The following is a 25,039-nucleotide window of genomic DNA, read 5'->3' as shown; positions in this document are numbered from 1 at the left end:
AGCCTGAAGTTCCCTATTCGTGTGCTTTCAGCAGGGCTTATTTGACACTCCAGCAACAAGTTAAAATATAAAAATTACAACTTCACTCCATGTTATCATTCCTCTTAAGAATGTTTATTGCTTCTCCAGTAGTTCAAGGTCAGATATAGAAAAGGACTCAAAGAAGTCTTTTGTTGTTCTGACAGCTCTAAAGTAATGGAAGTCCCCATCTGACAAAGACAAACCTTCCCAGAGTACCAGCATCAAAAAGGAAGGGAGAGAGAACATTTTGAAGGCAAACCCAGCATCGATTACTGATTTTCTTTCCCTGGAGTCGCTCCATGGTATCTGCTCTCAGTAGCTCTCAGCATCTCCCGTTTGCAGGAGCCCCAGTAAGAGCCCGCTAGACTTGCAGGCTCCCGCAAGTACATGCACGTAGGAGGTGAAGCGTTCACTTAAAGAGGACACAGGAGATGAGAAGGTCCTTTTGGTGCAGCGCCTAGCACTGCCCTGGGCACCGGCTCCTTGTTCCAGGGCACTTCTCCAGTGCTGGCAACTGGCACCCATTTAGAGGCACACTTTCCAGCTTGGATTTCAACACAGCCCTTTTTTTCCTAGGGCTGCTTTAATTGCCTACAATTAGGGTCTCCAGTGCTGCAGAAGTTTGGCTTTGCGAGGACTGGAATTGATTTCTTCTTTCAAACAGCTGATGCTGTAGCCTTTTAAAAAGGAAGCGTCAGCCTGTGATCGTAGCATTTATGCACCCGACTGCCCAGGGATTAAAGCCCAGGTATGTGCCATTTGTTGTTGCTGCCTTCAAGGAGTGAACCACCTGTAGGAGCTGAGAACAGCTGGCCTCCTTCTTCCAGTTAGATGAAGGAAAAGACAGGGACTTTACATGCCATCCAAATGCCAAAACCCCTTTGGGCAAAACTACGTCTTAAGTAGATTTGTTTAAGCACTGAGCCTCAGCACTTAGCAAAAATGACTCGGCAGAAGTGCAAGTCACAGCACCGGGCTTTTGGCAGCCCTGATGGGTCCCTGAAGGTGCAATGGGTCACCCTGCACAAGAAGGTCAGGATCTGGCCAGCTGGGACTCTGTGCTGTTAATGAGGTGCAGACAGAGATCTGACCTTGATTTCCAAATGCCATGAAGGTTTCGGAGCTAGCAACAGGGCAGGGGAGCTGCAACAGTTTTCATCCTAAGCTTGACCACCACTGAAGTTTTGGACGTGGAGGTGTAGACTTAACCTGCAGCCCCCTCTTGCAGATTTGCGTCTCTGAATAGAAAGATGCTGGTGGTTAATGCAGAAGTTCACTCCCAAGCAGACCTCAGTACTTAACGGTACTAATTAAATGCTTTCAAAAACCACAAGACTGACCTTCACTACATGCCCACAGATTTTTCTCTCATTTAACAAGCAGAGGGTTGACGGAGTAGCCTATTAAAGGAGAAGAAAGGCAATGCTCTAGATACTGTTGTTTTTAACCTGTTCCAAAGTGGTTTTGGCTTTTTAACTGTAAGAGATGGAAACCATAACCCCCTAATAACCTACCAGCAGAAACCAGGCTCCAGACGAGGAGCGGTTGGCTCAAAGCACAAAGTCTGATAAAAAGGTAAATGCACTTTGGTCTGAAGTTTCCTCAGATATCTATGCAATAAGCCATGACAGCCATTATATACACAGGTACTTATGTAACCAGAGAGCCATTCTATGTGGCATAGAGTTGTCCTTTGGGAGATAGCCTCTAGAAAAAAATAAAGGCAATTAACACAGACTCTGACTTCCTTACCTTTCCCAAGGACACCAGTAATTTGCTCATTGCTAATAAAACTTGGAACATCTCTACGGAGAACTTGAATTCCTGCCAAGGAATCAGTTTTACAAATTAACTAAAAGACCAGATCGGTGCGGAGCACTGCGTGAAAGGACATCGCAAAACAGCCCCCTGACGGAGCAGCATCTGAACTGGAGGGAGAGCCCAAAATAGTTCCTGGCAGCCAGGGAGGGTAACACAGACGCTGCATTCAAAGATGATTAGTGTAGTAAGTTGCTTTCTGGAGACAAGACAGACTGAATTCACAGCAGGCACCTTTTTGGCAGGGAGCAGGACCTCTAGGCTTGCACCTCTCTGGGTCTGTGTAGGGTGACAGGAGGGGAACGTGCCCTTGCTCATAACCACCTGAGCCGGGCAGCACAGCAAGCTTCCACGTAGCATGACTTCAGATTCATTCATGTCATTAGGCAGCTTCCTTTATAGCTAAGCATGTGATATTTTTTTTCCCCTTTTTCTTTTTTTTAATTCCCCTCAAAAACATTTGGTACTTCCCCCGCAAGAAATCAGAAGCTTTATGTCTGATAAAAGGCTGGAACAGCTTCCTGCAATAGGAGAGCATTCCTCCTCTCGCTCTTCCTGCACGGACCTCAGAACAATGCCAGCGCTTCCAGCAACAACCAGCATTTACTTTACCTTGCAGCACACTCATTTAGGGCCCATCCTGTGCAAGCATCTCCCCAGCCAGCCAGCACCTCCTGCAAAGGAGGGGGAGGCTTTTTTTTCCAGGAGCTTGCTTTAAAAAGGCATTGCCGCAGCTGAAACGCAAGGAGCAATCTGGGAGATTGAATCCGAGCCGATTCAGAGCAGCTGTAGCCAAGCAGGGCCCTCATTTGGAGGAGTGGGGTCTGAAGAATTTTTTTCTTTCCCCTTAAAAGAGAAGTTAAATAGGATTTTTTTCATGCTCTGATCTTGAAACTACTCGGGCATGTGCTAAACTTAGAGCGTATGAGTCTTTTGCAGGAGTCAGTGGGACTGAATGTGCTTGGGGTTGAGCACACACGTAAGAATTTACAAGGTTGGGGATGTATTTTGTCCTGGTTGCTAAGTAGGAATGGACATCATGGTTCTGTGTAGATGATTTATACTACCCCGCTTTCTCTTGGTTTCTTTTTTCCCCTTTCTGCTTATCTGTTCTTGCAACTTAGAAAGCAATATCGTGTTTGCGAGCGTGTATGTATGTAACTGAAACTACAGTCGTGAACCTTGCACAGGGAGTTCTATGGAGGCTTTGATAGAAAGGCTTATAAAGGGAGTTTTGTATTTACAGCTCCTGATTTAGAAGGCTGGGTGGAGAGGTGTAACCTGACAGGGTTTGATCCACGTGGACATATGTGGATAGAAAAAAATCTGCCCAGTTGTGTCAGGGACACTTTATTGGGAGAGAAAGGACAAGACTTGCTGTACTGTGCCGTAATGCATTTCTTCAACGTTTTCCAAACTGAAGTAAAATTGCATGATAAAAGCTGGGGAAAGGCTTTTGTTCCTTACATACTGCTTGCTTTACTTTATTATATGATGTACAAGCAAGTGTATGCTCTTCGCAGGTGCCTGGAAGGAGAGCTGGAAGTTCACGCTCTCTGACCTCTGGCTAAAATCTGTTTGAACTTGGAAGGGCTTCCCTGGAAGCCCCGAGAGCCGTGCTGCATCCTGCAGACCTTCACGTGCGCGGCTGTGAGCCTCCTGAGCCTTCTTATATGTGCAAAGTTGCGTTGCTGACGTGGTTGCAGGACCGAGACATCGTGTTGGTGGTCGGACGGACTTGGTTGTCGCCCATCTCTGCCGTCGGCGGTTTCTTGGAGCAGCCGCTGTTGTTGCCGACAGTGGAAACGGGGTGTCGTTACTCTCCTGGTGCCTCCTGTCCTGCTCCGGTGTTGGGGTGTTGCCCAAAATCACACTGCTGGAGACCCTGGTGGACGCTGGGGCTCTAAGGGGACATGGGTTTGGTTTTGCTGCGGTTGTCCTTGGCTTCTCACTGTGAATAGGATTCCTGTGTGTTTTTAAAGTAGGACCTACACCTTTGCTGGGAGGCATTGCCAGCAGAGGGAGCATGAGTTAGTTCCACCCATCTATGCTGTCCACAATTGTCAAATACCATCTTTAATAATTTAGGTACAAAAATAAGCAAATAAGCTCTTAAATCAAAAAAAGAATAGCAAAAGAGAGCTGTCTGACAGGGTAGCGCAGAGGCAGATTGGTCGAGGTCTTGACCGTGTTGAAAACTGAATCACAATATTTGGCTGAACCTTTACAAAAATGCCCCATGGCAAAACGTTAAGGAAGGAAGCAGATCCTCTCCTTCCATGTCAGTGCTGCGGGTGCCGTGGCATTCTTTTGATGTGGGAAAACCTCTGGGCGAGATTGCCACCAGATTTCTAATCAGCTCATCTGCTTGGCCCCAGCCACGAGTGAAGGACGGGGCATAAGCAGCATATCATTAAAATGAGATGTTGATTTGAAATTCTTCTGAGTGTTATTTGCACCACAGAAGAGGGAAGTGGTCCTAAAATTATCTTTGGTTCAACACTTTTAGATGAAACAAACAGTTGCCAGCTGCCAAGCAGAACAGCACAACTTGGGAACTGAAGAGAAGTAGTTCAGTCTAGAGGTGTCTTGTACAACTTTGGCACTATTTAATAAATCTTTTCAACCCAGAGGTGCTGGTTTCCTCTGAGGAGCACAGTGGATGCTAGACCACATGGACTAACGTAGTCCTCCTGTTCATCAGGGACCTTCTGCAGAGGGTGAGGATATTCGCTAAAGAAATGGCTTGGGGTACATTCCTCTATTCTGTGGATATTCCCATTTGGCTGTAAAAGTTATTGGTACTCTACAACTCGCAGAATGACCAAATAATTGAGCAGTTTTCTCTCTGTGGAACATAAACTGCCCATTTTGTCTGAAGGTGGCTTTACTCATGAGCAGAAAATTATAAACCTGGGTTTTATACGCAGCGCATCAGCAGTAGAAGATGGCTGATAACGGTGTAGTGTAAATGTCCAACATTTACAATATGCTGAACGAATTAAATCTGTGCTTGGTAAAATGAGACTCCTGTGGCTGCCTGGAGCACCGGGTAACAGAAATGAAACCAGAGCTCAGATTGCCCTGTGGTATTGATTAGATTTTATTCTGTCCTGCTGCGAGGGTGATGACACCAAGACAGGTATCCCACAGACAAGGTGCGATCCTGCTCAGCGAGCAAAAGCGTCTCTGCAAAGAAATGGGGCTGCGTTAACACGTGGGGAGAAGCCGTTCAGAGCTGAAGGACAAATAACTGTGTGCACTTTCCTGGGGCCAGTGACACCCCAAAGGGCCAGTTTGCTGAGCTCCCCAGGAGAGTCCTTCCTGGCCCATGGCACCCTCCTGATTTAGCAAAGACCTGCTTTTCCCGTGTTTAACCCTCCTGACTCGTTTTTGGCTGAACAGCACTTGCCCGCGTAGCTTTGCCAGCGGATGCTGCGGGACGGCATCTCGGGCACGGGGAAGAAATGACGGGGAACCAGCAACCCGGCTGGCACCACCGCTTGCGGAGGGACTTCTGCCAGTGTCTGTGTGTGGGTTGTGTCTTTTGGTGGGTCTGGCTGAGCAATGGGCTGAAGCCTGCAGCCGGGTATCCAGGGGACAGACGCTATCCAGGGGACAGACGCTTGCTGCAGCTATTGCAAAGGCTAAGACAGCAAAGGCTAAGACAGCAGTCTGGCAGAGCCTTTAGGTACGTGGTCCTGCTCAGTTTGCCGCTTAATACAGCCCTAATAGGAACGCGTGCTCCCGGTAAGCACATGCTTAAATCATCAAGACATACAAACCTTCATAGCTGGAGCCGCAGGCCTGAATTGGGCTTTTGAGTCTTCAGCACAGCAGAAATCAGCACGCGGGTGGAAATGTCACCTTCGTTTTCCAAAGCAATTTGCATTTCCCCAGGCTGGCAGCACATCTGACAGCTCCAAGAGGCCCTGGCTCAGAAAGCACGGTGCTGGCGCTGGCAGGGTGGCTGCCCCTCGCCTGCTCGGCCGGGTGCGTGGACTCGTCACCCCTCGGTGTCCGGGCAGCTGGGGCAGATTTGGGAGCTGATCGTTTTTTTTTCAAGGGAAATGAAACTCTGCTGCGGGGTCCTCCACCCGTGATGCTTCTTTAAAAACACCTTGCAGGACCCGCTGGGAGAAAAATCCCAGCTGCACCAAGCACGTTAAAAAAACCTGAAAACCGAAATTGAAACTGGAGGTAGACCTCGAGCAAAAAGTCTGTCTGATGGGGAGAGCATCCTTATCGCCTCCCTGCAGCCAGACCTAAGAAGGTTGGGTTTTGAGGCTCCGCAGAGCAGTGGGGAAAGGAGGTGGATGCTCCTTTACTGCGTCGAGTTTTCCACAGAGTGGCGGGTTTGGGAAGCGTAGAAGTGTTTGTAGCTGGGTTGAGGCTGGTAGATTTAAGGCAAATCCTGTTCCCACCATGGATGAGGCAGATAAGACTGCGTTTAAGGAGACTTGCTGCTGCCTGCTAAATATTTGTATGGGAAGTTGGTCAGAGCCCCGTAGCTGCATGTGGTCATTCACTCTGGCATTTTGAGGTGAAATCTCGGTGGATAAGGGGAAGTAAAAAAAAAAAAGCAAATGGAGTAGCAGGAGTGATGCCCTGCTCACGGGTGAACCCGCAGCATCCCCGCTCACGCTGGCCGTGGGAGCTTCAGCCCCTCATCCACGGGGTTGCGTTGCATGGGAGCACCCACCGCACGGCACCCACCCGTCCCTTGGGAGACTTTTTAGGGTCCAGCCACCGCACGGAGGAGCAGAGCCCACCCTGCCTTCCGTGTGAGGGCCAGAGCCAGGGCAGGGAGCGTGAAGCTCGGCCGAAAGGCTCAGGTAAATCTTGCACGCCACGACGCGTGAACGTTTTGGAAAGCGCTCTGCTTCCGCTGCCCGTGGGAGTGGAAGGCATCCGTCCTCTTGCCCGCACATTCCCCCCCGTGCACGGGCAGCAGCCCACCTCCTCCGGTGCCGCTGGCAGGTGCTCTTTGGCAGGGAGAAAATAGAAATTAAGGTAGCGGCAATGAAAGCAGCCGCGTCCTCCAAATCCTCCTGCACAAAAGCCCTTTTGTTCCCCGGGTGAATTCCAAGAGCTTTTCTCCAGTTTTGATTCCAGCAAACTCCCACTGCAAGCAGACAGCCGAGGGTTTGAAAACAAAGCAGCAACTAAATGAAAAGTCCCTCATAAAAAATCCCCACGAGGGCCGGAGGCTCTTGACAAACAGCTTCCCTGGCCTGCAGTTCCTGTGGATTTCCTAATTTGAGATAAGCAGCAAAGAAAACAGGCTCTGGGATGGGGAGGCAGCGAAGCCAGCGGACCTTGGCAGAGGGAAAATACGGGCTTGATTTATGGTGTACTGGTGACGGGAGGGAGTGACTGCCCCTGCTACTCGCCTCCCTGGAGCTCCACTGCTGCAATTTCTCGTGATAACAGGGGCGAGGGGAGAGACCACCAGGCTCCCGACAGCCTCCGTTGCTCTGTGGGATCTCCGCCACCATCGCAACTTTCCCAGAGCAACAGGAGGATGCAGTTGCCCAAATGCTGGAGGCTCAGGAGCCCCGCGAGGGATGCGACCCGCTCCAGCGACCGCAAGGAGCAAAAAACAAAGTCCTTGTTGGCGTCGCTTGGACCCCAATAAGATTTCCCTGAGCCGTTAGCTGCCTTTGGCTCTCGCAGCTTCACGTCGGGCAGCTGTGAGGGATTTGGAGGATTTGAGGGTGTTTGAGGTGGTGTGACGGGAGGAGAGGAGTGGAAGTGGTTTTTCTCTGTGTGTGATGAGGAAGGCTTGGAAGGATGAGGAAGGAAATTAAGTTGATGGGTGGAAAAGTAGTTAGGCAACGCAAGGTGAGAAGAAGGAAGAGGCTTTGGTCCTTATAGGATTTCCATCAGACTATTGGAGATGGGGGTATGCAGAGGCAAACCGTTGAAGTTTGCATTTTGGGTTTTTTATGCATGTGCCTCCACAGTGGTCTCCGGAGGATCCAGCATGTCTGGAGCATCAAGGGACAGCCCCAGCCTCGGCACGGGCAGCTGTGTCCTTGCAGCTAAAGGGTGACACAGATGTCTCACAAGCCTGGTGGGGATCGGTGCTGCTCTCCCATCCCTAGCTTGAGCCACCTCCATGGGTTCGGGCCAATACTCTCAGGTGCCAAGGGGAACGGGATGGTGGTGTGAGCCCGTGCTGCCTTGTAGCCCCCCGTGCAATGTGGGCAGCATTCTTTGGCGGCTGCCAACCTCATCCGTGGAAGTCCTTCGCTTTGGTGGATGTGAGTCAGAGCCCAAAGCAACAGAGGTGTTTTTGTCTTAATTCATTATTGCAGCACACCTGCACAGTAGGCAGAGAGGGGACATGCACACAAACAAGGCTTGTGCAACTTTGGGAGTTGGACTCGATGAGATCCTCATGGGTCCCTTCCAACTCGAGATCTTCTATGATTAACTTGCCTGCAGCCATGGATGGGATTGTTAGAGCTGAAACTGGAGCGTGCACACCCCAGTGCACAGTCCCTTCCACCCACCACCTCCTCCTCCCCTCTTTATCCGATGGGTCACGAGGCAGCACCCGGTCCCTGACAGAACATCTTGCAACTGGGCTGAATCAGCAGAGAACTGCCCGTTTCCACTTTGCACCCGATTGGGAGATCCCAGAGAAGGAAGCCGGTGATCCCTGGAGAGCTGTGCAGGAGCAGGGCTGGTGCTGGGGATCAGGTCGGAATTGCCCGACAGCAGCAGATGCTCCCAGCTGTGGTGCATCGAGTGCCTTTCCTTCTAGGCGATGTTGTCGCCGGTTGCACAGAGGTGCTGCTGTTCGGGAGGAGCCGTGCCCTTTCCCCCAGGCCATCGAGGTTCGAGCAGCTGGATGCACGCGCCAGATGAGTTCAGCCAAAGTGTTGTAACAGGGTTTTTAATATTAAAGTCTCTTGTGCCCTATGCTGAAAGCCGTAGGCAGGCAAAACTTCTCGTATCTACCATCTCCCACTTACATTAGCACCTAAAGTACGACGGATTTAGGGCTGTTTTGCATTGCATCTGTTTTCTAAAGAAAAACCGTCTAATCTAAAGGCTGCCTCGGCAGTGCAGGATGTCAGGGGAGGACTCTGTCTTGCCTTGTCACGTCTGCAGATACCAGTGTGGTCCTGGCACCAGCTCAACAGGAGCATGATGGGTGGCCCCATGCTGTGCCTGCAGTTCCCTTGCTGAGGTTGGGAGCGATGCTGCGTCTGGGCTGGGAAGGGACATTATCTGGAAAAGCTGTTTGTTGTCACCTCCCCGTTTCCTCGGAACTGTTCGCGTCAGAAGGGAGCACGTGGTTGCTCTTTGTTGGTGTGTGAGCGTGAAAATGGGCTCGGAAGGCCCCGTCTCCTCTCTCATGTTGGTGTTCCTGCAAACAAACACTGGAGCGGGGTGCAGGGAACACATCGGGGCAGAGCCAAGTTGGGAAGTGAAGTCCAAGGTCTTGGCAATGGAAGGTCCAGACCAGTGTGGGAGCCCATAAAACAGCCCAGCAAGGTGGCAGCAACTTCCACCGGACACGAAAGATCATCCGAAACCCTCATACCCTCTCCCGTGCAGCTGCGTTGTATCACCCCCTCCCTCAGCCAGCCAGTCTTCATCTCCAAACTGGCGTTGGGTGTTGGTGTCCCACAAAACCTGCTGGAAGGTTGCTCCAGCACGTGATTACCCCAGTGCTCCCTGCAAGCTCCTACGGGCTGGAGCTGCAGGGGGGCTCAGTTTTGTTTGGTGGGGGATTACAGGAGGGTACAGAATTGCCCAAAAGCTGTGTCAGCTCCCTGCCCCTCCTTGCCAGAGTCTGTGCAGGCCTGTGTTCAGTGCATGTCTTAGCACAGGATCTCATGTCTAATCTCTATCAAAGTGTCTCTTCCGCTTCACACTCAGAAGGTCTTAACTCTTCTAAAATTTTGAGATGTACTCTTATCAGAGTGACAAACAGACTCTCGTAACCAAAATGTGCAGATAGATAAGAAGAAATTGCATCCCTCTGGTTTCTGTATTGACATGAATAAACACAGCAGCCTGCAGCCCTTTTGCAGGATGTGTTAAGAGCAAAATGGGCAGAGTAAGAGAGATTAGCCTGAATCAGGAAATTATCTTCAAAATTGAATTACTGAAGTACAGAGCTTATTGAAAGGCAGGCAAATAGGTTCTGATATTTGCACAGTTTGGTGACATTTCTGTATGTTTCTGCACTGCGGGATCCAGAGATTAGTCTGCTGGAGTCCTTACTGCAAAGCTTTGTGCTTCACCTTCTTCCAGCGCTTTGTTCTTGTGCTGTTGAGAGCTTTGCCACCAAACCCGTCTCCTGCTGGAGGCCAATCTTGAGGCAGGCATGAAGGACTGACCTTGTGCTTTTACCTTGCAGTAAAGCTGAAGATCTTTGTCTCCGTCGTGTTTGTGCCTCAGCAGAGCTGACCTACGTCAGCCACGGCTCGCTCTTGCAGCGGAGACAGGCCCTGAGACGCAAATAACCCTGGTGTGATCTGCGCAGATGTTGCACAACCTCTGCCGTGCCGTTCGTTCGGTGCACCTCCATCGCTCCTTGTAAAAGCCCTGCTATTTTGGTTTGGGGCCTCTCCTGCGCTGGGTTTATTACAGGTTGCAGGATTGAGTCAGAGGAGCGAGCTGAGCCCTGCGACAGAGAAACCCTGGGGCAGCCGCTGGCACGGACAGTGAATTACATTTCCAGCATTATATTGTGGGTGCTAACGGTGTCGGCAAGTAGTTTGGGATCGGCCGGTACGTGGTCGCTGGGTGAATTGTGCCCAGGTTGTGGCATGCCATGCTCTTCTTATCTTCAGGAGCCTTGGGAATTAAAATGGAAGGTGAATGCAGCATCCTCTGCTCGCGTGTTGTGCCAACAGTTCAAGGTTTCCTACTGTATAGGTTTCCAGATGTCGGTTTTCCAGATGGAAGTGCAGGGTTTTTCTGTCTCTGTATTTTCATTGCTCAGACTGAACCTGAGAAAAGAAAGTATCTGCCTCTGGGCTGTGGCTCTGAGGTCATCTCCTCTTTGCCAAAGCAAATTCGGTTCCGCTTGGGGCGATGTGTTGGCTGGTTGAGTCTCCGGGAGGTGTCTTTAGGAGCAGGTTCCCCCCTGCTCAGTGCGGTGTGTCTCAGCCATCAGTCAGAGCTAGAAAGGAGAGGCAGAGCGAGATGTGACTCAAGCACTCCATTTAGCCTGCTGGCATTTCCAGGTTTGGTATGAAATGAGATTTGCTTATTTATTTATTTTTTGAGAAAAGCACCAAGAGGAGGAGTGGAGGACTAGGCGTTCAGAGGCAATTAGGGCTGACCCGTGGCATCTCTGCGCCTGGCGCATTGTTTTAGGCGTATCCTGGTTCTGGTATGCGTTGCCAAAATCCGTCATGGTTATAAAAGTGCTTTTGCCTTTGCCGCTTCCTGTCCCAAAATGTGGTTCCTGGGGGAAAAAAAAAGAAAAATAAATAATGCTTCAATTCTTGAGACATAAAGGTCTGAGTTGCAGCGTGGACACGGGGCACAGTGATGGGGCCGGCAGCAGCGATGGTGTGCCCAGACCTGGATGTGCCAATGGCCACCAAATGAGCCGGCAACTCCGTGGCACCAAAATAAGAAAGGAAAGCCCGGAGCTGGGAGATGCCTCAGCCTCACGACCGCGGCAGGCTCAGCTCCCTTCTCCCAAGCAGCCCTGAAATGAGTTGTTAAGGAAACAGATTTCAAGTTTGCCGTTTCCAAGGAGTTACTGCAAACAACCGCGAGGGAAGACACAGATAAAGGACGTGCAGGAAATGTCCCTATCCTGCGCAAAGGACGTTCCATGTTCCTCCTTGGAGCGTCTCCATTTGCCTCCAACTGATCCAGTTGCTCATGGCAGTGATGGAAGAGCAGCCACTGGTGCTTGGCCACGCTTACTTATTGACAGGGCTAAGGAGCGAGCAGCTGTATTATATTTTAAGGAGGCAAATAAAGCACAATATCCACTTCATGTCTTCCCTTGGTCTTTGGTTGAAATTTCAACAGGTTTTAAGAATCTCTTGCACATAAAATTATTTTTCTGTGGCTTAATGAGGGGTTGGAAAACAGATTTTCAGGCCCACTTCCACATCACTGGTGCCTACACGAACACCTAGCTTTTGGTTTTCTCCAGAAACCAGGGCTTGGCTAAAGCTCTGCATTTACAAACTGGACGGTGGGCACAGCTCAGCCACTCACCCACTCTGTCCCTGGCACCCTGCTTCAAGCATCGCACAATGTGGTTTTATGCAGCTTTACCAAAGTGTTACTGAGACACGCAACCCAACCGCGGAGGGAGAAGTGGTGAGAGAACTTCTCTCGTGCCTCCCCACCCCAGCCACCAAACCGCTGTCACCAACACCAGCCTCCCTATCACCTGCAGATCTGTCCCAAAGACATTTAAATTGAAAAGACACAGTCTGATTCCATGCTTTGGCTACCTGGGTGGCAAAATTCAAAGGCTTTCGCACAGGCAAAGCCCGTGGGAGGAAGGCACTGTGGTCATGGCTGCGGAGATCCCACAACGACCCATGGAGGGGCAAGCGGGGCTGCCGGGAAGATACATTTGTACTACTAAAACCACCAGAAGTGGCTAGTTTGTGAATTTACACCCATTTACGTTTGTTCTCTTTGGCTGAGGACTTGGTTTCCATTTCAGCTGGACTGGAGCCAGGTGGTAGGAATGAGCTCTGGCAGCATGGCGTCTTCCTCAGACCCACTCGTTTAAAATATACTTTGTTATCTATGTATATTTTAATTTTTAAGCGCAATGATTTGGCAGGGTATCTCGGGCATCTTTGCTCGGTGCCTGTTGTTTAGTCTAGAGGTGGTGAGTGTTTGACTGCGAGGATACCAGGAATGCACTTGGCCTTCCCGCTCCTCTTACGCTTGGCTGGGGCGTCCCCACTTGTGGGATTCCTTGGTGGAAAGACCTGGACAGAATTAAAGGCTTTTCACCTTGAGAACTGGTGAGCGGTGACAAGCTGTTGCTGGGGCAGGTGACTGAGGACCAAAGGAGATGGGCAAGTCCATCACCAGTCTCTGAACTCTCATGTGTGCTAAGATGGGTTTATATCAGCTCTAACCATTACGTGTGCCTTAACCCTTAATAATTTGCAAGCCTAAATAATAAACCAGTGAGATGATCTTTAATACTAGTTTAAAACAAAATTTTTTCGCCGTCTTTGCTCACCTTATGTGAAACTGATGTTAAATATGAGGTTGCCTCATCTTCTACAGCAGCAGTTGCTCCAGGTGACCCTGCTCTGCCCTGGGTGCCTTGAGCAGCTTTAAGATATCTCCGTGTTTATGTGCCTGGGTCCAGGTGTGTTAATGGGTGAAGTTCTCAGAAGTTTGGATATTCCCACCTGGCCTGCAAGGCTTGAACTTCTCGTTGACAGCATCAAATCTACCACTGCTTGCTGAAATACAGGCTGGAACTGAGCAATGGCTCAGAGATGCCCTTTGCAGCTGAAGACCCAGTCTTTACATGAAGAACTATCTCCTGCTGGGCATTTCCAGGGCAGCTGGGACAAAAAAAGGTTAATCTTAATTTCTTGGGTTTGCAAGAACCATCTCAGTTTGGGGTTTTGCAGCTAAGCCATGGCCATGGGTCCTTTTCCACTCAAAGTGGGCACAGTGGCACTTCAGTATTGGGCGAGACGTTGGTTGTGCAGCTGTGTGGTACAGGGCTGTCTTGCAGAGCCCACGAGATGCCCCGTCACTCTTCTTCCACGAAAACACACCAAGCATTTCCATTTTGCCCTCATGTTAGGGGTGGGGGTTTTGCTTACACAGTTGAGTACAGCTCTTAGGGGAAATGCAGATCATTTGGCTTTCAAAACCTTTCAAGAAATCAGACAAAAAATCCTTAGGAAAGACAGGAATAGTAAATGAGCCACTTTTATCTCTTAAAAAAGTGGGAGAATGAGGCATTTCCCGCCTGTGAAATTTTACCAGCAAATTATATGCTAAAGAGTGTTATTTGAAAGAAAGTGTTGCTACATTGCTATTGAACACAGCTTTAATAATAAATTGTGGTGAAGACAGAACTGGTTAATATCCTTTGAAGGAAATAGGAGCTTTTTGCGGCAAGGAACCATTTACTTTGGATTATATCGTAAAAAGTTTTTGACTGCAATGAAAAGTCTGGAGACTGGGGAATGGGATTTTCCTTCAGAAGTAAAAGTTTATTTTCTGTTACAGAGTATGTGGGTAGTGAATTCCTCTGTCTTCCCTTTCTTTATTATTCTCCGTTATGCTTCCTACCCTTTTGTTGTGAAACTTTGAAGTTTCCTTTTTCAATATTGATATTTAACGCTGCCCTAATTGAAAGGAGCTAGCAACATTAATCTCTCTGTCCGCTCTGTCAGCGCTGGTGGGAAGAGGTTAACAAGCCCATTGGAAGGTGTATTTTTTCTCCCCTCCCTCAGGAATTGGGTTTAAGACCTTCACAGGGAAGTATTTAATGTGTTTTCATTAAGTCAGGTTTTCTTTTTCCTATTACGATTTTGCTTTCAGACCTCACTTCGTTCTCAGCATTGACTTTCTTGGGCTGGTCTGGCCAGTGCCCGCAGAAGGGACGCGCGGTGGGTAGGTGGGCACGGAAGGTCGCAGTGATGTTGCCCCTAACTGCTTGTGCATTACTGCTGTCCAGATCGGTGCGCTTGCCAAGAAAGCACGGAGGTTTTTTAAAGGTGGCAACTTCTCTAGCATCAGTCAGTTCACTATTTACTGTGGGTAATTGCTTTGCTAAAAGAAAGTAGATTTAAACGTTACAGATATCCCGGATGTTTTGCTGAATCAAAACTCGGTTCTGGAGATGTCTCTCAGCGTTGCTCCAAACCAGTCTGGTTTTTTCCCTCAATTATTCTTCAAACCTGGCTTTTGAGTCAAGTGCTTGTGGAAGTGTCTGTGTGGAAAATTGCAGGGAGAGCTCTCAAATGAGCTCTAGCTTGAAGGCTTGGAGACCAGAAAGCCACCAGTGGTTGTTTACATGGAAAAATCATGACTTTTTGGATGCTGGGGAGTAGATGTACGATCCCATCATCAACCAGGACTGTGAACCTTCTGCAGAAGGAGCGACATTTATAGACTACATGCTTTGTATGGCAGCTTATTGGGGCTTTCCTTCTTGCAAATCCCAAGGAATTGCAGTGAACCCCCCCCTAATGCTCAGGTCCTGGCTGGTTTGTGCCTCAGGATCGAGCCTCGTGCTGTTATTTTGGTGTCTGAGACACCCGGGGCTTCTGCACAGCTCGAATGTGGATGCCTGGTGTCTGCCATGGGGTGCTTTTGTGCTTCAGCCTGCCTCTAGGTTGGGAACTTCTTTATTTAGTCACCTGGTTTTATCAGATTTGCAATCTCCAAAAGCTCAGTTTCTCTGTCAGAGAGGGCTGAAATTGGCCAGTGGATTTAAACTTGCCACAAGGGACACAGACTGTCAAATACACACATGCGGTGATTTTCTTCAGGAAACAAAGCTAAAAATAATAATGATTCATAAAAACACTATGGAAAATACTGGTTTTCTAGTGGATGGAACAGGTAACATCCAATTTTGTATGTTATTAAGCTGCCTCCACATTTTGAGCTCTGGTACAGATGACTTTCTCTGCAAACTGCAATTTAATACAAGTCTTTCAAAGCCGATGTCTGCTATGGTAAACCGGGGGATTTTATTTTGACAGCGAGATACTTGCTTGGCAGTTGTTATTGAAGAGAACTGATCTTGGGACTTGCAATTATTCCTTTTCTGAAAAAAAAAAAAAAAAAAAAAAAGCTCTCTAAGCGTCAGTGTTTGCCTTTGGGGAGAAACTCCTTCAAGCATGTGTGACCTAGACCCTTGTTTTTCGGAGCAGCTGCCTCGGCTGAGCCCCTGCCATGCAGCTGGGAGCCAGGGAGCTGGGGCACGGGACGATGGGGGGGACCCCGGTTCCTGCACCCCGTTGCAACCTACCGGGGTGCCCAGCCACAGCTCTGCAGAGCAACGCTGACCGCTGCTCCGTGCTTCTGGTTTTAAGGCAGAGTCATGTTCAGGATTGCTAATCCTTCCTGCAAGACACTTTGCAGACGCTGGCCCCAGAAGGCTTGGAGAGACAAGCATTTTGCATGTTGTAACAAAAGGAGCTCAGAAACTTTGCCTGATCCCGTTGAGAGGCATGAAATTGCCTGATCACAGCCTGAGACTTTTATGAAATAACCGTGCGGTGAGCTGCGGGGCGGTGGTAACCACTCTCCCCCTCCGCACCGTGAGCTAATCCCACCGGAGCTGTTGGTGCTGCAGGTGCGAGTGCCGGCCATGGCAATTCCCATTTGCAATCCCTTCTCCTGGTGCCATCGTGAAATCCGTGTTTTAATCTTGCTACTGTTGTTGCTTTCTTCTTTCTTGAAAAGAAAACCCCAAAGAACGTTAAACTGTGTCTGTGTCTTGGCAACTCGAATACGCGAACAGATTGTGCTTCAAAAAAATGGCGAAGTTTCAAAATATTGTATTCTGTGAAGAAGAGACAAGGAAAATAAACTCCCCAAAGTGCAGATTTTATTTCACCAGAAGGCGGAAGGCCTTTAATATTTATTTGGGTTTGGCATTTTTCTACCTAGTTCTTCTACTGACACCACTTGTGAACCATGATAAGATTAAATGCTGTACAACCTGTTCTGGGTCAAATTAGGTTAATATCCAGTAGGTTTGTTTTCACCCTCCCAGAGCAGGTTTCTGAGGCTTAGGTACAGCACATGGGATCGTGCAAGCAAATCAACAAAGGAAAAAAAGAAAAAATGGAAAGAACAGAGCAAATTTGTGCTTGTTTCTCTTTTGATTTTGGTTGCTGTGTGAATGTCATTGCAGCAGTGTGGATGGATGGTCGATGTGTCAAAGTATGCCAAGAGATGGCTGGTGAGTGTTAATGGGAAGAGTTCAGCTCTAGAGCTGAAGAGGCAGTTCCTGCCTTTGTGGGCAAGCGGGCAAACTTCTGTGTTTTGATGACCACATGCAAAATAAGGAAGAAGTTACTGCTTTGCTTGTGCCCGTGGTTGTCTTGTTTGCTTGAACTGCAAGAGAATGCAGGCAAGTTTTTGGAGGCAGAGAGGTCACTGGGATGGCAGACTTAGAAATTGCCAGAGAAACAGGGTTTTTGTTTGCCTGCACTGCAAGACTGCAGTGATTTTGAGATTCCTTTTTTAGCTAAAACATGACAACATCAAGAACACCGTTACCCATTTAGCATCCTGTTGGATCCGATGTGCACTTGGCGCAGTTTGGGCAAGAAATGCTATCTAGAGCATCTCGCACAGCAGGGCTTGCTTCTCAGTTGTGCCTTCTAGAGACCTTTGTAGTACAACTAAGAAAACTAGAAGGAAAAAGGTCAAAGAACAGCTAACTGTAGGAGTTCCTCCACTTGTTTTTACAATGATTTTTACTTCCTAACGCACCAGCTTTCACCCTTTGGGAAAACTGAGAGCTATTCTTCATGCTTCTGAGTGACCTTGCTTCTTTTATTTTGCCTTTTCTGTGCTAGACTGGAAGATCCTTGGAGCAGAGAATTGGCTTTTTTTTTTTTTTTTTCCTTTTGTAAATTTGCAGCTCTGTAGATTTCTAATAACAATAGCGAGTATGCACAGTGGTTTCCAATAAATGCTTTTCCCACGAGGCGTCAGCTGGGTTGTCACAGCCTGTCCCATCCTGGAATGACTCTTTGCCAAAAGGAGCAAGAGCAATCCTGTCTCTTGGAGAAGACAAGGAAAAAAAAAATATTAAGAAAAGATTGGCAATCTGAATTGACTAATTGCTTCAAAAAGGTCATTTTCAGTTCTGGGTGCCTGCACTTTGATCTAGCACTCCTCTGGCACTGGAATGCACAGACATCTACTGACATGAGTTTGTGTCAAGAGGAAAACCAAACTCAAACATACATAGGTAAAGTTTGAAAGAAAGTGTTGGGAATAGAGAGTGAAACTCATGCTTAGAAGAAAGAAAGTAATTGATATAAATTGTTAGGTTGAAAATGTTTAACGCCTAAATTAGATGCTTGTGCCTTTTTGGGGGACCAGGGATTTTATTACACAGCCAAACAGCCAGCTGTTTACCTTGGGGTTTTGGTGACATGACTTATGTTTTCAGGTTATTCTATCCATGAATTCAAAACCCCGTGCTGAAATGTGGCTGTATATGTTTAGTCATAAAAAGGTTCTTGTATTTCTCTAGTCTGCCTGGCTCTTGTGTCTGCCGGCTTGGACCCCCTTTACAGGAGAGCCTGCATTTGAACTGCTTCAGAGCTTGAGCTTCATCCAGCTCAGAAAAGCTTGGCTGGTCAGTGTGAACAGAAACAAATGGCTTTGAAGCCTGCAAACTTAATTCTGCTTTATTTTTGCTGGGTTTGCACAACTTTAATGACCAAGAGGTGAAACATCCATTTAAACAGAATCAGAATCTGGTTCTGGACTTTCAGATTCAATTTTAAAAAGATTTTTAATCCTGCCAGCGTTCACAGTTATGTATCTGGAATGGTTTAAAATTTAAGAAACATTTTAAGGGATCCTATGTGGGTAGGGCTGACGAAGGAGAAATACCTTTCTCTTTGCATTTTCACATGGCCTGCCTTTGCCAGAACTCTTGCCTGTTTTCTGTACCAAGTTGGCAGCCAGACCTTGCAGGTCTAAATGAAGCGTTACTGAACAAAGGCACTTTATGTTTTGAACTCTGTGCCCTGAGTCTACACCACCAGCCTGGCCAGGCATTTATGTTAAATAAGGTCAACAAATATAGACAAGCTGTGTTTTGCAAATTAAAACAAAACAAAACAAAACAAAAAAGCGCCTTTCTTTAATTCTGCCTCTTTCTTGTTTCACAGGCAAGAAGAGAAACCCTGGGCTGAAAATTCCTAAAGAAGCATTTGAGCAACCACAGACAAGCTCCACGTAAGTCTGCAAACACTAAGGCAGAATAAAAAGAAAACCACGAACTCCAGCTGCCTTCCAGCCTTTGCTAGCGCCTGCGCTACCACGGCCAAGGGCCGGCGGCCGGTCACGGCCAGCACCTGGGGCTCGTGCTTGCAGGTCTGGGGTAACTGGGACCCTTCACGAGGAACAGGGGCGAAACACCTAGGTTAATTTTGGGACTGTTAGGGAGGATAATAACAGCCCTTGTATTTCTCTCGTAGCCCTGGGTACAACCAGGGAGTCTCAGCCCATCACCCTCTACCCATCACTACCCATGGTACATGTCTCATGTGCTGCTTAATGATGTGCCGAGGAAAAGGAAAGAGCAGAATGGGCACCCAATTTTAAGTGATGTGACCCTTCTGCCACCCAGTTTGAGTAACAGATGCATTTGGTCAAGGCATAAAAATGCACGCCCTTCCCTACATAATCAGCCTTGCAAAGGAAAACCCTGTGTTTTTAAGTTGCAACTCCAGCCCGCCTGACTTTCTTTGCTTCCTTGAGGATTGACTTTTATTAGCCTGTTAACCCGTGCTGTATGACTTAAGCAATCATTTACAGTGGTTTTAGACCTTTATGCCCATTTAATCCATTTTTCATACAGGCTGGCAGAGATTTGGTGCTTGCCACCTGGCTTGCCTTTCGCAATGAATCTCTCTGGGTTCCTGCATGGGGAAGTTGGACTTGAGAAATGCCAATTCCAGCAGCTTCCTTCCTGATCTCTTTTTGGGGTGACTTTGTGGATCTTGGCTGTATCTGTTGCTCCTGCAAAGCAAGGAGGCTGGTTAGGCTGCTCAGGGCTGCGAGGGCTGCTGTCCTGCTGGTGTGAGGGGATAGCCTGGGGGACCGTGTGGGTTGTATTTATTCATTGAGGGAAAATTGATCTTTATAAGGAACATTTCACATCTTTACCCTTTTCTCTCCTGCAGGCCACCCAGAGATCTAGACTCCAAAGCCTGTATCTCTATTGGTGAGGAGGTAAGACTAGGAGTTATGGTGAGGAGAAGACCTCTGGGGACTGGTGACCATCCTGGGCTGGCTGCTGTGGTGCTGGCTGCTTGTCCAGGCAGGCTGCTCGTGGGATTGCTTAACTTCACCCCCCAAAAAAAGGGCAGATTAATCAACAGCAGCTATTAAAAAAAAATGTAGCCCATTTTGCTTGAAATGGAAGGCAGTTGCTGGATGAATAAAAGCTAAGCAGAGCCAGCCTGGGAGCTTGTGTGAGCCCTGACAGCCACCTCCAGCCACAGAGAACTGACTAGTGTCTGGTGTTTGTGCTTCTCTGACAAGGGCTGTCTGCGTGGGACCCACGGCCCCATGGCCAGCTGCAGTGTGACCTACTGGTTGTCACTGCTTTGATGAACATGCCTCCAAACGCTCACCCATTGCATCCCATTGCACCTGGGTCCCCTTCATGTTTTCCACATTGGAAATTCCTTCCTTGCTTCAATAAGGTGCACCTAGTCCCCTGGAAATAACAATTATAAAGCAAGGGGATTGCTGACAGCAGATTTTACTCTCCTTTGCAGTTCCTTTGCTGATTTAAAGCCTTCATCCAAAGTATTTCCTTTCACTAATATAGAAGGTCTTCTCATCAGGAGTCTAACTCAAGGCAGATCTTCCTGTCCTGGAAGCAAATCCTTCTGACAGCATGGAAACCAGTCCACCTGATGTTATAAAAAAATAGCAGGGAAAAAACAAAACTGAGGACAGCTATTTTGATAGGAGAAAATGGCACAGCAGCATTCATACAAGCAATTTAAAGCCGGGCAATAAATTTATTAGGTACAAAAGATAGGCCTCAGTGTCGGCAAGTTAATTTATGAAGTGAAATGCTAATCCAATAGTGTTGTATAATGTCTATCTTTGGATGCTTTTTTTTTTTTTTTTCATTTTGGATTTTGTATTTTCCCTGGCATGGAGCAGGGGCTGGAAGGTGGAAAGAGTGTGAGATGCCTCTGGAGCAAAATGGTGCAGCACTGAGGCATAGAAAATGCCTGCTGCTAGAGCAAGCGCCCGCTCCAAGAAAATCATTTCTCCCCTGTAGTCCCAGGGACGAGGAAAAGCTCAAGCACTCCAAATAGGCTCCATGCATGGAGGCAGAGAGCCCATGTTGGACGGTGCAAAGAGAAACGCACTTGTAAAACCCGGAGCTCAGTCTGTTTTATGGATGCAGATATGTGGCTATCTCAGAGGGACCAACATGCCATGGCTTGCATTTCCCATAGATCTGTTACCTATTTGTCCAGCCAAGTTCCTTTAGGATGTGCTCCCTTTTCCACCAGCCTTTCTACACTCACCCCTGATCCCTAGAGAAAGCCACTTTCCCTCTTCTCCCTTTAAACTTGGCTGCTAAATTTAAGAGTGGCCTTGAGAGAGCCAAAGTCCTTTTTTGGAGAGGGTCCCGTTGAACAGTAGGAGCAGTGTCAGGCAGTCAGAGATGCTTAAATCTCTGCCGTAACACAAAAATGTTAGTCAGGGCTCCTTTTGCATGCGACGGAGCTGCGAGTGAATGACCGGGAGCCCGAGCGCACAGTAACGCAGTGTATGGGCCCTGCACGCCGTGGCATCCCCAGCCAGCACATTTCAGGCTGCAGGTTTTTTTCTGCTGCGCCGGCAAAAAGCGGTGTGGGATTATGCACTGTGAATCAGTTCATTATAACCACTTCTTTCTGTAGGATGATTGACTGATGTGGTTGTGCGTTCAGCAAACAGAATGGCTGGTTTTAGTAGCAAAGGCATATTTTAAACATCCAAAAATAATAATAAGCAAAAAATAGAGCTGCTGCACAATATCGCGGCAGAAAGAAGAAGGGCAGGTTAGAATGCAGGGCTCCAAACAAAGTCATCCTTTGTGTAAGGCCAGGAGAAAGAGATCTCGAATGCTAGACAAAATAAATCCTCTGTGGTTTAAAAATGGGGCACACTCAGCTGGTATTTGGCCCATCTACAGCTCTGGAGAAATAAGCTTTTACAGGCCCTAAAAAACCGTGGAGATATTTCCATAATTGTTTGTGGGAGGAGGATGGAAGGGGAAAAAAAAAAAAAAGCCTGAAGGTGATTCCTAGGGGAGAAGCTGCCGTGATGTTTTTCATCCCAGCCCTTAAATGATGGACAAGCTGAAAGTGCTGGCAGCTGAAGGTGGTGGGGAGGGACACTCGGGTGCGGGTGGCTGGGGGGAGAGCATCCCACCGAAAGAATGGTCCTTCCTGCGCCTGCCCTGCTCAGGATGCTCATTGACACAGGCTTCCTGCTGATGCCGTTACGAGGCACATCCTCTTCAGACCTCTGCTAATTACTGCACGGTAGTTAAGCCTCCTGACAGCCCCTGAGGACCATGATTTTGTTTCTAGCCTCGTGAACACAGATAGGGAGGGGGGATGCACAGAGGTGAGTTTATGTGCCAAGCAGGGCTGGATTTTAGGGGTGTTTCACTTCTTGCATAGCATGCGACCACCTTAGCGCTGGTGCTTTTTTCCCCTGCAGAACTTTGAGGTGAAAGCCGATGACCTGGAGCCCATCTCCGAGCTGGGACGAGGTGCGTACGGGGTGGTGGAGAAGATGCGGCACATGCCTAGCGGGCAGATCATGGCAGTGAAGGTAGAGTGAGCCTCCCGAGGTGCTTTCTGTCTGTATCGTTGTGTGTGGACACCCTCTGTGCTCTCACCTGTGCACATTTCTAATCTCACTTGTTCTGACGCATGCCTTTACTGGGATTGACTTCTTTCTGTATGGAATCTTCTTTCTACACAGGCGCAAAGAGTGCTGAGGTAGATTTGGGCCATTTCACCAAGAGAAGGGGTGTGTTTTAAAAATATGATGCTCAATGTGTTTCCAGCATTGTAGTACCTACGAACATATTGTTCACCTTTGCCTACAATATTCCTGTTTTCACTAGGATTTTACAAGCTATTTGCCATCATTTTTTAAATATGCGTATTTTTTTCTAATGTAGATATACCCTCCGATTCAGGGCTCTGCACACTAATTGTAATTGTAACAAAGAGTGTACTGTAAATTTAATTGCATAAGATAATTTTCTTCAGCTGGGACTTTTTTAGCCTCTTTGGAACAGGAAATTTTTATTGGAATTTTCACATTTTGTCTGCTACAGTGGCATCTTGATTCATGACAGGCTTGTAGATACTATTATGAAATTTTTCATAATAACAGTTTAGACTCATAAGCTTGCAACTTAGGGAAATAGTCATGGGAAAATTTGTAATTTGGGAAGGACCAATTTTTGCTTGGCTGAATTTTAGCTCAAGTTTCCTTTCAGAATAAGAAAAAAGAGAAAAAAAGATGCAGAGCTGGAAGCTATGAGCAAACTGAAGGAAAATTCTTAGCTCCTCCGTTGTGGATAGACTTTGCTGTGGATGCTGGGATGTGTCTCAGGGCCTCTGTGCTCTGCATTTGGTCTTCGTGTTTGCTTTGGTGTTCACCAAAGAGCAAAAGACCTCTCTGAGTATGATGGAAGGCCTGAAGAGGGTATGGCAGGAACATTCAGGCTATTACTTGCATCTCTGATGCTGAACAGTTTAATTCTATCACATTACTGACCTCAGTTGGACTGTGTCATGCCCCTTTGTAGTGCTTCCCAGCTGAGAGTCTCCAAGTGTTTCACATAAATGACATCTCTTCCCTGGGAGACTGGGAAATGTCCATTTTCCAAAGCCGTGGGGAGGAGTTGGGCTCTGGCTGCAGGGCTGGAGCCCTCTCTCGTGACCAAAGTCTGCTGATGTAAATAGATGTCCACTGCAGCTCCAAAAGTCATGGGTTTCCACCAGCCTAGAAGTTGATTTCCTGCTCCGTTCTCCTCTCCCAAGCCCCAGTGACTTTTGGCTGTTGCAAAAAGAGTGGTGTTTGCAGGGAAGAGCAAAATCACCTGCCCTTTGGGCTGAGGTGAGAAGACCCCTTCAGCCACCATTGCCTTGTTGCACCAGGGTGCTCCTCCCGCGGGTGCTGTGCTTCTGATGTGCCTATGACAAATAGGTATGATAAAACGGTAACGCAAAGAGGTGTGATAAAAGGGTAAAGGTGTGATGTCAAGGCACCGAGGCCAGCACGAGTATGGCTGTGGTATGGAGGTGCTGACAGCCAACGCTAAAATGCTTTGTCTTCCAGCGGATCCGAGCCACCGTGAACAGCCAGGAGCAGAAGAGGTTATTAATGGATCTGGATATCTCCATGAGGACGGTCGATTGCCCCTTCACTGTCACCTTTTACGGGGCACTTTTCCGAGAGGTATGGCATCCTGGAGATCCGCCGTGCTGCCCCTGGGAGACTGGATCCTCTCCCAGGCTCTGAATTCCCATGCCTAGACTCCCTCCAAGTGCCAGGGCTTTAATCTCCATCTAGACATGGAGACTTGGTACAATATGGATTTGCTCAATCCTGGCCTAAGGATCTGTCACGTACAGTTACTTCTTGGCGAGCGAGGAGAGACGCGGTCCCACGTGAGGAGGAGCCAAGGGCAGCCAAGCCCCAGTGCCAGGAATGTGCGAGGCCCTTGCGCTGAGACGTTGGGGCTTGGTAGCGAGTTTGAGTGATGGGGACACCAACTCACAGCCCGGTCCGTTAGTGTTAATATTGTCCTGACTTGCAATGAGAAAGCCACATGGAGGGAAAATGTGGAAGGCTCTGCAAAGCAAGATTTATTGAAGAGTTTTAAGCATAGCTCTGCAGAGCTGAACTTTTCCTGGCTGAGCATTTGCAGTGGTCTGAACGTGTAGGAGCCTCAGTCCCGATAACTTGCTGGGCTCCTAAATCACCAGGACTCTGCTTTGGGAAAAGACAGCAGAAAATACACCCTAAATGGTAGTGAAGGTGGACAGCACTTAATTCCAGCTGGAGAGGAGGGAAAAAGAAAGCCCAGTACAGTTTTGTTGAATGAGTTTTAAAAGACAGGGAAGAGGCAAACAGGCCAGCAAAGGGCAAGTACCAAAGAAGACCTTTGTGTGTGAAAGGAAAGGAATGGATGCTTCATTCCAGTAGGCAGATATTTGCTTTCTTTATCCTCCAGGGAGATGTGTGGATTTGCATGGAGCTGATGGATACCTCACTGGACAAATTCTACAAACACGTCATTGACAAAGGCCTGACGATTCCTGAGGACATCTTAGGGAAAATAGCCGTCTCTGTGAGTATTAGCAGGGCAAGAAGGCAAGGGAAAGGGTGTTTCTCTTCTAAGCCGAGTCCTACATGACCCAAGCTCCCTGCTGTATTTGTACCAGGAAGAGCATGGTCCGTG

General features: G+C 48.1%; 1 protein-coding gene across 1 annotated transcript in view; it reads left to right on the top strand.

Annotated features, from left to right (window-relative positions):
- The window catches only part of MAP2K6 (mitogen-activated protein kinase kinase 6), a 54,076-nt gene that overhangs the window by 6,634 nt on the left and 22,403 nt on the right, over positions 1-25,039 (top strand). Inside the window, exons 2-6 of the mRNA XM_075044216.1 lie at positions 18,702-18,768; positions 19,719-19,767; positions 22,276-22,389; positions 23,914-24,033; positions 24,812-24,928. Of these exons, the coding sequence (XP_074900317.1) occupies positions 18,702-18,768; positions 19,719-19,767; positions 22,276-22,389; positions 23,914-24,033; positions 24,812-24,928 (467 nt within the window). The remainder of the gene's footprint in view (positions 1-18,701; positions 18,769-19,718; positions 19,768-22,275; positions 22,390-23,913; positions 24,034-24,811; positions 24,929-25,039) is intronic.

The sequence above is a fragment of the Buteo buteo genome, chromosome 13, assembly GCF_964188355.1.
Source record: "Buteo buteo chromosome 13, bButBut1.hap1.1, whole genome shotgun sequence".
NCBI classification, from domain to species: domain Eukaryota; kingdom Metazoa; phylum Chordata; class Aves; order Accipitriformes; family Accipitridae; genus Buteo; species Buteo buteo.
This window is presented reverse-complemented; position numbering and strand designations above follow the sequence as displayed.